Source organism: Chiloscyllium plagiosum, unplaced genomic scaffold (assembly GCF_037043375.1).
Source record: "Chiloscyllium plagiosum isolate Xiang-an unplaced genomic scaffold, Cpla_swu_hap1 HiC_scaffold_37, whole genome shotgun sequence".
Classification (NCBI taxonomy): Eukaryota; Metazoa; Chordata; class Chondrichthyes; order Orectolobiformes; family Hemiscylliidae; genus Chiloscyllium; species Chiloscyllium plagiosum.
Window position 1 is genome coordinate 31,982,123 of NW_028270175.1, and position 13,113 is coordinate 31,995,235.

The 13,113-nt window shown below is 45.3% G+C and overlaps 1 protein-coding gene across 1 annotated transcript in view; it reads left to right on the forward strand.

Annotated features, from left to right (window-relative positions):
• The first annotated feature begins 5,275 nt into the window (after positions 1-5,275).
• p3h1 (prolyl 3-hydroxylase 1) overlaps positions 5,276-13,113 on the forward strand; it is a 39,326-nt gene continuing 31,488 nt past the window's right edge. Inside the window, exons 1-4 of the mRNA XM_043675608.2 lie at positions 5,276-5,925; positions 10,602-10,754; positions 10,956-11,145; positions 12,529-12,660. Of these exons, the coding sequence (XP_043531543.1) occupies positions 5,485-5,925; positions 10,602-10,754; positions 10,956-11,145; positions 12,529-12,660 (916 nt within the window). The 5' untranslated portion in view covers positions 5,276-5,484. The remainder of the gene's footprint in view (positions 5,926-10,601; positions 10,755-10,955; positions 11,146-12,528; positions 12,661-13,113) is intronic.

A 13,113-nucleotide genomic window follows, 5' to 3' on the forward strand; every position in this document is an offset into this window, starting at 1 on the left:
ATCACCCCACAGAAGGAGGTTCGGAAGTGCAATCTTTCGAATCGTGGAATCCCCGGCCATGCAGACAGAGGCCGTTCGGCCCATCGAGTCGGCACCCGACCCTCCCAAGAGCATCCCGTCCCCACCCACCCCCATCCGTCACCCCGTATTTCCCGTGGCTCACCCACCCACCCTGCACGACACTGGGCACCACTGGGCAATTGAGCATGGCCAATGTCGTCAGGAAACGCAGCAGCCAATGTGTGCACAGCATGATCCCACAAACAGCAACAATATTACAACTCGATGGTTTATTGTGCTCCCTGATGCAATCTTCTGTCAAATGCTGTCATAATGTTGAGGGCAGTCACTCTCAGCTTTCACCCAGGCATTACCTTGGGCTCTTTTCAGTCTTAGTGAAGTCTCTAGCTGGGGGAATATTGCCAAGAAAATAGGGACAGCCCCGTGGTCCTTCTTCAGAGGAATGCCATACAATCTCTGCCAACCACTGAGAGGGCACAGGACCTTGGAAAATCTTCTTGGCCAAAAGAGAGCAGTTGCAATAGTGCAGCCCTCCCCCTGCAGCGCTGGCCTACATTTCCCTGCTCCTGAATTGGAGACCATTGGCTGGGCTAGCATTTATTACCCATCCCACGTTGCCTGGAGAGAAGGTAGTGGTGAGCGACCCTCTTGAATCACTGGAGTCTATTTGGTTAGGGAGGGAGTTCCAGGACTTTGACCCGGTGACGGTGATGGGACTGCGATATATTTCCAAGTCAGGGTGGTGAGTGGCTCAGACAGGAGCTTGCAGGTGATGGTGTTCCCATGTATCTACTGTCGCTTGACCTTCGAGATGGTAAAGGTTGTGGATTAGCTGAGGAGCCTTGACGAATTTCTGCAGTGCACTTTGTCAATAGTACACTCTGCTGCTACTGAGCATCAGCAGTGGAGGGACTGGTTGCTTGTAGATGTGGTATAAATCAAATGGGCTGCATTGAGATGGTGTCAAGCATCTCGAGTGTTGTTGGGGCTGCACCCATCCAGGCAACTGGACAGTATTCCTGACTTGTGCCTTGTCGATGATGAATGGACTCTGGGGTGTCAGGAGGTGAGTTACTCATTGCAGGAATCCCAGCTTTTGACCAGTTCTTGAAGCCAGAGTATTCATATGGCTGATGCAGTTCATATTCTGGTCAATGCTAACCCCCAGGATGTAGACTGGGACGAGGGTGGGATTCAGTGTTGGTAATGGTGGCTCAGTAGGAGAAAGTGAGGACTGCAGATGCTGGAGATCAGAGCTGAAAAATGTTTTGCTGGAAAAGCGCAGCAGGTCAGGCAGCATCAAAGGAGCAGGAGAATCGACATTTCGGGCATAAGCCCTTCTTCAGGATAGTGGCTCAGTGGTTAGCACTGCTGCCTCACAGAGCCAGGGACCCAGGTTTGATTTCCACTTTGAGCGACTATCTGTGTGGAACTTGCACATTCTCCCCGTGTCTGCGTGTGTTCCCCCCGGGTGCTCCGGTTTTCTCCCACAGTCCAAAGATGTGCAGGTCAGGTGAACTGGTCATGCTAAATTGACCATAGTGTTAAGTGTATTAGTCAGGGGTAAATGTAGGAGAATAGGTCTGGGTGGGTTACTCTTCAAAGGGTCGGTGTAGACTTGTTGGGCCGAAGGGCCTGTTTCCATGCTGTAGGGAATCTAAACCAATATAATGTCACTGAATGTCAACAGGTGATGATTAGATTGTTTCTTGTTGGCGATAGCCATTGCCTGGCATTTGCGTGATAGGGATATCACTCGCACTTTTCAGCGCAAACCTGGATATTGTCTGGGTCTTTCTGCATTTGAGCATTGACTGCTTCAGTATCTAAGGAGTTGCAGTCGGTGGTGAACCTTGTGCAGTCATTAGTGAAAATGACCACCTCTGACATTACGATGGAGGGAAGATCATGGTTGAGGCAGCTGAAGATGGTTGGGCCGAGGACACTATCCTGAGGAACTCCTACAGAGACGTCCTGGAGCTGAGATGACTGACCTCCAACAACCACAATCATCTTCCTACCTGCCAGGTATGACTCTGACTGGTGGAGAATTCTCCCCTCATTCCACTGGCACTAGCTTTGCTCGTGCTCCCTGATGCAATCTTTTGCCAAATGCTGGCATAATGTTGAGGGCATTCACTCTCAGCACCCACCCAGGGATTATCTTGCACTTTTTTCAATTCTGTGCTTCCTTGTAGCTGTACATGGTAATCAACAGGAGGTCTCCTTGTCCCTCTTTGGCCTGGTGTGATGAGCCTCCATGCGGTTCAGAGGCAGCATTGAAGACTCCCAGACCGACTCTCTCCTCACTTTGTAGCCCCAGTGGCGCTACCTCTGCTGCTATCTGTCTGTGGCTGGGAAATTACAAAGCCGGGGATGGTATATTACCTGTGAAGTATGATTGCAGGAGGGTGACTATCTCAGTTGTTTGACCAGTCTGTGAGATAGCTCTCTCCATTTTGGAATGAGCCCCAGAGGGACTCATTCCCCCTGTAAGGAGGACTTTGCAGGGTCGAGAGAGCAGTGTTTGCTGTTGTTGTTTCCAGTGCCTAAGTCAATGCCAGGCAGTCTGCTCAGTTTTCTTTTCTATTTTGAGGCTGTTAAAAAGTTTGATAAAATGGAATGGCTTGCTCAGCTGTTTCAGAGGGCAGTTTTGTGTTAAGGGCTTGCTGTGCCTCTGACTAGGTAAGGATGGAATTTACCTTCCTTAAAGGGAATTCATTAACTAGATCAGAGTTTTCATAGCAGTGGTTCCATGGTCATCATTCGACATCAAATTCCACTTTTTTAAAAAAGGTGGATTTCAATCCGTGTCCCTTGAGTGTTATATGTATCTCTGAACTTTTAGTCCAGCAACAATATCACTACGCCATCAGCTCCCCAAGATTTTGATCGCTGGACTTTCGAGTGGGATTTGAAACCACAACTGGTTCAGAGATGAGCACCATAAAGTCTCGAGCCATCATTTGGAAATATTTAATTATGAGATTAATGGGTGTTGTTTGTCAATGTATTGGTGCGCAGTTCACCATGGAAACACAGCAGGGTGTGATATTGAAACCCCCAGGTTAGAAAGATCATGAGTTTGATCTCCGTTTTGCACTGGGCTTGGTCTGAGTGCTCTTCACGCTAGAGAGTCCGGGGGGGGGGGGGGGGGGGTGGGGGTAAGACGTAGACAATCTTTGAGGGTTCCCATTCCAGATAGCTCTCTGAGACTTTTGCAGGAAAGGACGCATCTAAGTGCTTCAGTCTGGAACAGATCCACTGAGAACCTCCCCAGGGAATAATGTCTATTCACACAGGACAAGAGGATTGTCTGAGGTGATACACTTTGACTGGAAGAACATTGAAAGACAATAGAAAATAGTGAGTACACTTCCACAGGGGGTGCAGGAACAAAGGGGCCTGGGTGCATATGTGGGCACAGACCATTGAAGCTGGCAGGACTGGTGGAGAGAACAGTTAATAAAGCATAAAATGTAATTGGACTTATTAAGGAGCATAACAGGCAAGTGCTAGGAGGTTTTATTAGATTAGATTCCCTACAGTGTGGAAACAGGCCGTTCAGCCCAACAAGTCCACACCGACCCTCCGAAGAGCAACCCACCCAGATCCATTCCCCTACCTAATGCACCTAACACTATGGGCAATTTAGCATGGCCAATTCACCTGACCTGCATTTTTGGAATGTAGGAGGAAACCGGAGCACCCGGAGGGAACCCACGCAGACACGGGGAGAATGTGCAAACTCCACACAGACATTTGCCCGAGTTGGGAATTGAACCCGGGTCACTGGCTCTGTGAAGCAGCAGTGCTAACCACTGAGCCACTGTGCTGCCCCTTGATGTTGGGCATTTGTTAGACCTCAGCTGGAATAAAGTGGACAGTTCTGGATGCAACACTAAAGGAGAGATGTGAATGCATTGGAGAGAGCACAGAAGTGATTGACTTGAATGGTTCCGGGGTGAGAAATTTCAGTGATGAGGATGGATTAGGACTGTTTTCCTTGGAAAGAAGGCTGAGAGGAGGTTTGATAATCGTGAGTGGGCTGGGCAAAGTAGCACGGAGAAAATGCCGCTGCTTGGTAAAGGAAATAGAACGAGAAGGTGTAAATTTGAAATGACGTGCAAAAGAAGCAAAGTTGACTTGAGAAAACAACTTTTTCACGCATTGAGGAGTTAAGAGCATGGAATGCACTGCCTGGATATATGGTGGAGGCAGTTTTAATTGAAGTATTTAAAAGGGTTTTGGATGAGGGCATTTAGATACAAATGATGTTCAAGAATGTGGAAAAATAGCCGGAGGATAGCATGAAGGAATAACATCTTATGCAAAGTCACTTCAAAAACTGTTCCTCTCTCATGAACCTTGAACACATACCAGAACAGCGTATTTAACTATGGCAGGCATTGGCACTAAACAGAGTCTTGTGCACACACACACAAACTCCATGTTTAGGAGGACAGTTTTTTATTCCTGCAGGCCATAAGGATTTGCCAGTGCCAGGTATACCACCTTGTACCAACTTGGCAAAATTAAAGTCTAGGCAGTCCAGACTGGGAATGAAAGGGTTACATTTCCAAGCTCCTAAGTTTCAAGTTCCCCTCCCCCCATGAGCAGTGAGCCCACACGGATCAGAATCAACTGTTTTCAAAGTCAGGCTTTCCCTACAGCAGAGATATATAAACAAGGGATGAAAAGTCATGTGTATATTTCAGTGGAGGCTCTCTTCAAACTACTTAGTGCCAAAAAGTAACATGGGGATTGTTTAAGTGAAGTGGACAGAGGTGCCCAGTTCCTTTCACCCTTCCTGCAACATTTGAGATTAGGGGATATGAATCCCTGCCAGATTTGCAAATTAATTTTTTTTGCGCACTCTTTGAGCTCCCACTGTCACCAGGACAACTAAAAATAAAAATTGAGGAGCTCCCTGTCTTGGAGAGCAAGGGCGTGTAATATACAGGAACTTATTAAAACTTTAAAAGCGTGTTTAAGATTGCGAACTATCCTGAGTCTGAGGGAATCTGACAGCAAGGGAGCAATCAGGGACAAGGGATACGGGAGACAACCAGAGAGTTCGCTTTTACTGAAATTTGCAAAAGTGGATTGATGCGTTGAAAGCCTTTCCCCCTCCAGCCGCCTGTAGTTTGAATTTTGTTCAACCTCTCAGAAGTAAGTCCTTGTTTCTCCCACATTTCAGGAGATTCCATCTCAATCCCGCCCCCCCGAGCGTAATGCTGACCGTATGACATGAGCATTCTGAGTTTAAAGAGTTTGTGAGCAGTTGTGAGTGGCTACAGGGAGGAGACAGGCCTAGGCTCCACCTTCAGGGAGGAAGCTCTTTCTCCAGTTCAAATTTCATCTGAAACTGTGTTCCTCGCCAGGCTGCGGTGCCTGTGTCTCTCCCTCTCTCCCTCTTTCTGTCTCTCTCCCTCTCCCCTTGCTGTCTCTGTCTCTCCAGACATGGCCCTCTGGCTCTCTTGGTCCATCTCCCTCCTCCTGGCTGCCGGGAGCTGGGCCCAAGAACAGGAGCAAGGCTGGGCACCACTGGAACCATACGACCGCCTATTCAGCGCTGCAGTGGAGGCCTACTACCGCAATGACTGGCAAGGGGTCATCATCAACATGGAGAGGGCCCTGCAGAACCAAGTAAAACTGCGATGGATTAAGGTCCATTGCTGGACCCTCTGCAACAACAACACGAGGTTTGCCATCTCCAGCAGCGAGCAGAACTTCTTCTTCGACACTAACTTCTTCAACACGGTGCTGAAGAAGGCCGACTGCCTGAAGCAGTGTGAGGAAGAGAAGCTGGGGCCTTACTCCATGCATCAGATCTCCGAGGAGATGCTATTTGAGTTCCAGAAGAGGAACCCCTACAATTACCTGCAAATGGCATATTTCAAGGTAATGTTAACCTGCATTGTCCAAGATGCTTTCAAACGCGTCTATGTCTTGCTGTCTGGCATTGGTACCGATTCACACAGCCATTTTTCAATAATCAGTCATCTTGATCTCTCTTACTGTAATGAGTCCACCTCTTTGTTTCTGAAATCCCACAGCAATATCAACAACTCACACCTTGCTTCTTCCTGCAATTTTGGGAGGAGATTACCACATTCCTGTCCTCGATAGTGAGAGCTGCTGCTGTTGGGGTGACATCTCTGCATTTCTCTGTACCAATGCAGCAAGGTCTCTTCCAACAGTACAGACATTTTAAAAGAGATCTTGCTGCATTAGTACAGAGAAATGCAGGTTCCATCTTCATGATCAAAGCTACCAACTCCTCCAGCTATTAAAATACCTTCTGGAGTTGAGCTGGAATGTGTCACAGTAGGGAATGCTTTCAGCTACCCTGCCCGGCAGATATAGGAAATGACACATGGGACGAAGAATGTTATTTATTTTATCCCGGTCCAGCAATGGTCTCTCAGCTCTGAATGCTAGTCGAGAGAAAGTTCAAATGCTCTGTTTTCTTATTTCCACTCTGCAGATTGTACAAACTGTTCTCCGCCCTGTGGCATCCCATAGGATTATGTCAGATTTGATACAAATGTCTGAGCTGCCACTGAGCTTTGGCTGGGGTGTGTTGTGGACAGTAACACCCTTTTCTTTTCCCACTTGCTTGGTTTAGTGTTGAATGGGGTACATTATGTTGCTTGCCCCAGCTTACTGTCTGCTAGTGATATGTTGAGTCTGTTTTAATCATGCCTTGCAGCTGGGCCTCTCTCCCACCCATCCCTCCCTCCCCCAGCCAAGCCCACTATTAGCCTGAGTGCCACGTAGAAGCCGGCTCTTAGTTGTAACTCTGTCTTACTGCCTGTAGCTTCCCTTCCACGGTTTGCAAAATCTCACCAACTCTGTCTGAAAAGAAATTTTTAAAATAAATCAGCTTCTATCTCCCACTGGCCAGCTGGTTGCTGCAAATTCCTTCAGCTCATTGCAATTTTCTTCAGTCTCCTTATCCTGCCTAATGCATCGTTTTCCCTCACATCATTTTACACGGTCCTCAGATTCTTCAACAACTCCATCCATACTTCTCCCAGCTTTGGAAAATCATTGAAAACTCCCACAGGGTGGTGTTGCATGACCTGGAATTTTGAAGGGTAAAGGGCTGTTTTGATCAAAGCTTTCAAGGGCAGATTGAAATAAGCTTTTTTTTACACTTTTGGGGAATCTGAATCGGGGCCATTGCGCAGTAAAGTTAAACCTTTAGGAGTGACACTAGGAAACATATCTAAAAACAAAAGCTGGTAGATGTTTGAAATTTGCTTTCACAAATGATTTGATTTATTTCCACATGTGCCTAAGTACAGTGAAAAGTTGGGTTTTGCTTGCAGTACAGGTAGATCATAGGGTGTTTGGACAGAGTGAGGCACACAGGGTCATGGCTGCACAGGGGGTGCATGAAAGCAAGATCAACATCAATGTGAAGTCAATTGATAAATTTGTATCTGAGATTGGATAGATTTTTGTTATCATGAAAGTATTATAGTTTATGAGGTAAAGGTATAGAATGGTATATGGAGTAGGTCACAGGTCAGCCACAGGAGACAGTGAGGACTGCAGATGCAGCAGTGCTCTCAACTGGCAGTAAAGATTCCAGCTCAGGACAGAGAGGGTGGATGGCCGGTTTTGATTTAACTATTTCATGCAAATAGTGTGTGACTGAGTGAAAGTGATTACTCAGGAAGATCCCAACAAGTCAGGAATCAAAGCACAGTTAAGGAGATGCGTATTAAGGAGTGTCTTAAAGGAAGACAGGGTTAGGGAGAGAAACATAATTAAGAATTGGTTGGGATTTAGGTAGCTGAAGATACCAATGGTAGTCCAAAGAAAATCACAAATGTGCAAGGGGCAAGAACTAGAGGAGCATAGAGACCCTGGAGGGTTCTGAAGCTGAAGGAGGTTACCGAGAAAGGGGCTTAGATTGTTAAAGTATTTGTGAAAGTTAAGTAATGAATTGCTCCCTAATCTGCTGACCAAATATATCTAATCTCCTATTCTTCATGGTCTGTAGTTTCTGTCAGAGCTGTACAGAAGACTCTGAAAGCATGGGATTTGATGCTAGTTCAGAATGGTCAAGGGGACATATCAGGTTGGAAACATTATATTTGGTGCGTAACCTGGTGGGTTCACTGCTCTCTTATAGCAATGTCATTTCAATTACAAGACATATATGCTATGGTTACTAATTAAAACATTGCCAGAAGTCTGAATTGTCAGAACCTTCCTGAGCAATCAATTTCACACAGTTGCACACCATTTGCAGAAAATAGTTAGATCAAAACCTAACCTATCATTCACTGTCTGACCTGAGCTAGAGTCTTTGCTGCCAGTTATAGAGCATAACTACATCAGCATGTCATGCTTCAAGTGACCCCAACTAACACGGATCCGAGACCTTAATACCATCTGTTACAATATGGCAATGATATAGGAACATAAGTAATAGGAGCAGGAGTAGGCCATCTGGCCTTTCGAGCCTGATCCACCATTCAGTAAGATCATGGCTCAGGTCCATTTATCCGCCAACTCACCATAACCTTATTTTCTTTACTGTTCAAAAATCTATCTTTGCCCTAAAAATATTCAATGATGTGTCCTCAACTGCTTCCCTGGGCAGGGAATTCACAACCCTTTGGGTGAAGAAGTTCCTCCTCAACTCGGTCCCAAATCTGTTCTGCCTTATTTTGAGGCAATGCCCTGGTTCTAGTTTCACCCGCCAGTGGAAACAACCTCCGAGCTTCTATCTTATCTATTCCCTTCATGATTTTATATGATTCTATAAGACCCCCCACCTTTTTCTTCTAAATTCCAAGATGTACAATTAAAGTCTACTCAGTCTCTTCTCATAAGCCAACCCTCTCAAATCCAGAATCAACCCAGAGAAACTCCTCTGCAGCCCCTGCAGTACATCCTTTCTCAAGTAAGGAGACCAAAATTGTACACGGACATCATGAGCATATCTCTGAAAGGTACACTGTACACAAGCTGTGGGATGTAACACGGCAGACCTTGCTGCAGGTCAGGCTATGGATCAACAGGAACCTTCAGCCTAAATACAGTACAAATCTTGTCAGAAGTTAGCACATGATTCCAGGCTGGTGTACACTGCACTGTAACTGGTTTGAGTTCTGCAAACAATTCAAGTCAAGCATGAACATGTTGAGTACAAACCTTTGGTCACTTTTTGGAATGAAGTTTAAATTGCCAGATTTTCACTGGGAATAAGTAAGAATTAGACCATCATCATCTCATTCCTGAAGTCCCAACCCCTAAATTTTCTCTGCCTCTTTACTGCCCTATTCACAGTTAGAAGGTTTCTTGAATCCCACATTTTTAACCAATCCTTCAGACATCGACTCACCGACTTGGGAGCTTGCCTTTGTTCGTTGGACCAGAGTTCTTCTCAACTATATGCATTCTATGATGTGTGCTCTGTTATATTTTGATATTCAAGCTGCTATCAAATGGCAAATTGCAGTTCTTTCTGTATCTTGAGGAACTGAATGAATCTAAAGCTCCTTAAAAATATTGCTTGAAGCATGAGACTGATTTGCATGTTTGAAATTCCTGTTGTCTTTCTTTTTCCTCCTACTGATATCACGGGTTGCTTGCTAGAACCATCTCCCTGCCTCTGGGTGATTCCAAATAGCCAGTATTCATTTGTTTACCTCAGCACTGAGGGTTGCCACGGGGAGTGTGTGAGCAGAGTTCAATCCTGAGGTTGCCCCATATGGGAAAACCTTTGTGGCCCATTTTACTTTCCCAAACCAGGAATGTTGAATCCACTCAGAGAGCTCCTTCTATTGCCTCTGTTAGGAAATAGCTCACTCTGCACCATAGAGTCATTGAATCATAAGAGTCATACTGCATGAAAACAGAATCTTCGGTCGAACTGGTCGACACCAACCATGGTCACAAACTAAACTAGGCCGACCTGCCTGCGCTTGGCCCATATACCTTCAAACCTTTTCTAGTCATGTACTTATCCAAATGTCTGTTAAACATTGTACTTGCATCCACCACTTTCTCTGACCGTTCATTCCATGCACGAACCACTCTCTGTGTAAAAAAGATTCCCCCATGTTCTTTTTAAATCTTTCTCAGCATTTATTGCCAACCCTAAATACTCAGACAGCAACTGAATCAGCTTACATTGCTGTGGGTCTGTAGTCACATGTGGGCCAGACCAGGTAAGGATGGCAGATTTCCTTCCCGAAAAGGACATTAGTGAATCTGATGAGTTTTTACAATATTGATTGCTAACTGTCTTTTCAATACAAATTTTTAAAAATTGACTTCAAATTTCACCATCAGTTATAGTGGGATTCTAACCCATGTTCCCAGAACATTAGTCTGGATTACCATGTCATCACTGCCACCCATGTAGTGCTTGATTTCTGAGCTCAGTAAACCGGGCAGTGAGTTCACAGCAGAACATTTCTGACTGTGAATCAAACATTGAAAAATATTTATCAGATTGCCTTTCGCTGAAAAACCTCTCCCTTTATGACTTGCTGCATACTCTTTTCTGTGATGCCCTGATGATGGTGTGTAAAATGCGTTTTGTGTTACAGATTAAGAAATTGGATAAGGCAGTGGCTGCAGCTTACACCTTCTATGTAGTGAACCCTGAACACATGGAGATGAGGCAGAATTTGGAGTATTACAGGATGATGGCTGGCGTGAAAGATTCCGACTTCAGGGACTTGGAAGCCAAGCCCCACATGGTAAAGACTTGCTACTGATCCAACATTACAACTGGCATTCTCACTTTCAAAATTGGTGCTTTGAACTCTATGCCCGCAATGTACTGCACAGCCAGAGATCGCTCTTATGTACAGAAACTCAAAGGCGGGTGTATATTGTGCGTGCTTTAGCTTCTATTGATATTCTGTTGATCCCAGTTTTATTGTATTGTTTTTTTTCAGGAAGCTTTCCGTACGGGAGTCCGATATTACTCAGATGAGCAGTTTGAGCCAGCAATTGAGTTTTTGGAAAATGCTTTAGGGGAATATTTCAAGGCGGACATGGAGTGTCGTGCTCTCTGTGAGGGTCCATACAACTTTGATGGTTACAGTTATATGGAATACAATGCGGACCTGTTTCAGGCTATAACAGGTAACACTTACATTTCGTTCCCTCCAGGTGTTAATATTGTCCGGGAACCTTTCACCAGCAGTTCCAACGTCAGCTCATTTGGTAACAGTTGTACCCCTGAGACAGTGGGTTTAAGTCCCTCTCTGTAGATTTGAACACCTAATTCAGATTAATGCTCCAAGGCAGTAGAAACAGAGTGCTGCATTGTTGGAGGAAACACCTTTCAGCTGAGTGGCTAAACTGAAGTCTTTGTCCGCCTTGGAGGAGAATTTAAAAGATCACATGACTGAAGAAGTTTTCCTCCTCTCTCAACAAGATTCCTGATGAAGGGCTTTTGACCGAAACGTCGATTTTGCTGCTCCTCGGATGCTGCCTGAACTGCTGCGCTCTTCCAGCACCACTAATCCAAAATCTGGTTTCCAGCATCTGCAGTCATTGTTTTTACCCTGTGTTTCAAGAGGAGTCCTACTGTTCTCCTGGGTGTCCTCGCCAATACGTATCCCTCAGCCAATGTGACTTATAACAAAACTCTCACCATTACCACTTTGTTGGTTGTGGGAGCTTGCTGTGTACAATTGTGTCATGACTCCAATCTTTATATTTGTATGCAATGGTGGGGCTTCACACAATGGAGTCCAAGTTCTATTTCCCCTTTGGGATCCAGGTCACTGATATAATCATAGAATCCCTACAGTGTGGAAGCAGGCCATTTGGCTAATCAAATCCACACCAACCCCCTCCTAAACACCATCCCACCCAGACCCACCAACCTGTCCATGTAACCCTACATTTCCCATGGCCAATCCACCTAACCTGCACATCTTTAGACTGTGGGAGGAAACTGCAGTACCCGGAGGAAGCTCACACAGACGTGGGGAGAATATGCAAACTCCACACAGATAGTTGCCCAAGTGTGGGATTGAACCCAGGTCCCTGGTACTGTGAGGCAGCCATGCTAGCCACTGAGCCAATGTGGTGCTGTATGTAATTGCTTCTCAAACAAAGACCTTTAAACTTAGTGCAGAGCACAGCTGAATCTGGGACTTCCTTGGTCTGTGTGGCTCAGTTCCAACTGTTCTAGTAGAGAGACCAAAATAATCACTTTGAAGGGTGCACGTGAAATAGACCATCCGAGGTGGTATGTACAATCCTCTTTTATTGACAGTGTAGCTAGGCTTTGGTAATGATAACTTATCTTTCACACATCCAGACATGACTCTGATATTGTCACTTACTACTCCTCCTTGAGATGTCAATGTTGACGTGGGATGTGACCGCAGCTTCATGTACAGAAATGTACCAAATCTCTGCAAATATTGTTGAATGTATCTGGAGCAAATGGATCGGAATTGGTGCGTTGCAGAGTGATACGTACATCTTACTCACAATTGTTTTCACTTTCAGATCACTATATTCAGGTGCTCAACTGCAAACAGAACTGTGTGACAGAGCTGGCGAGTCGGCCTGACAGAGAAACACCCATTGATGACTTCCTGCCCACCCATTTTGACTACCTTCAATTTGCATATTACAACAGTTGAGTGTCTAGTGTCCTTGGTAATGCAGCTTAAAGGGACAGTGTCACCTCACTAGATCCAGGGGAGGGAGGACTTAGCTCTTGTAGGCAAGTTGGGTTCCAGAAAACTTTCACTCTCAAACGGTTGAAGTGTCACCAATCCTGATGTTGTGGGTAAATTAAATGCATCTGTCGTCAATGAAAATGCCATGTGACCAGAAGTAATGATTACAAAAAATGTAGATTTTATTAAACGTGCTTTGGGGATAGTTAGACATAGTTGATAAAAAAAAATATAGGTCTACAGCAAAAGGACAGTGCAGTGGGGCTAGTTGGATAGCTGTTTGATTAGTACTGGCATGATGGACTGAATAGCCTGTTTCTGTGAATCAGCTATGATAGATTTGGATAATGTTTGTATTTACCAGCTTAAATTCATGACCAACTATTGAATAAGAGTTGTCGTAACTGTG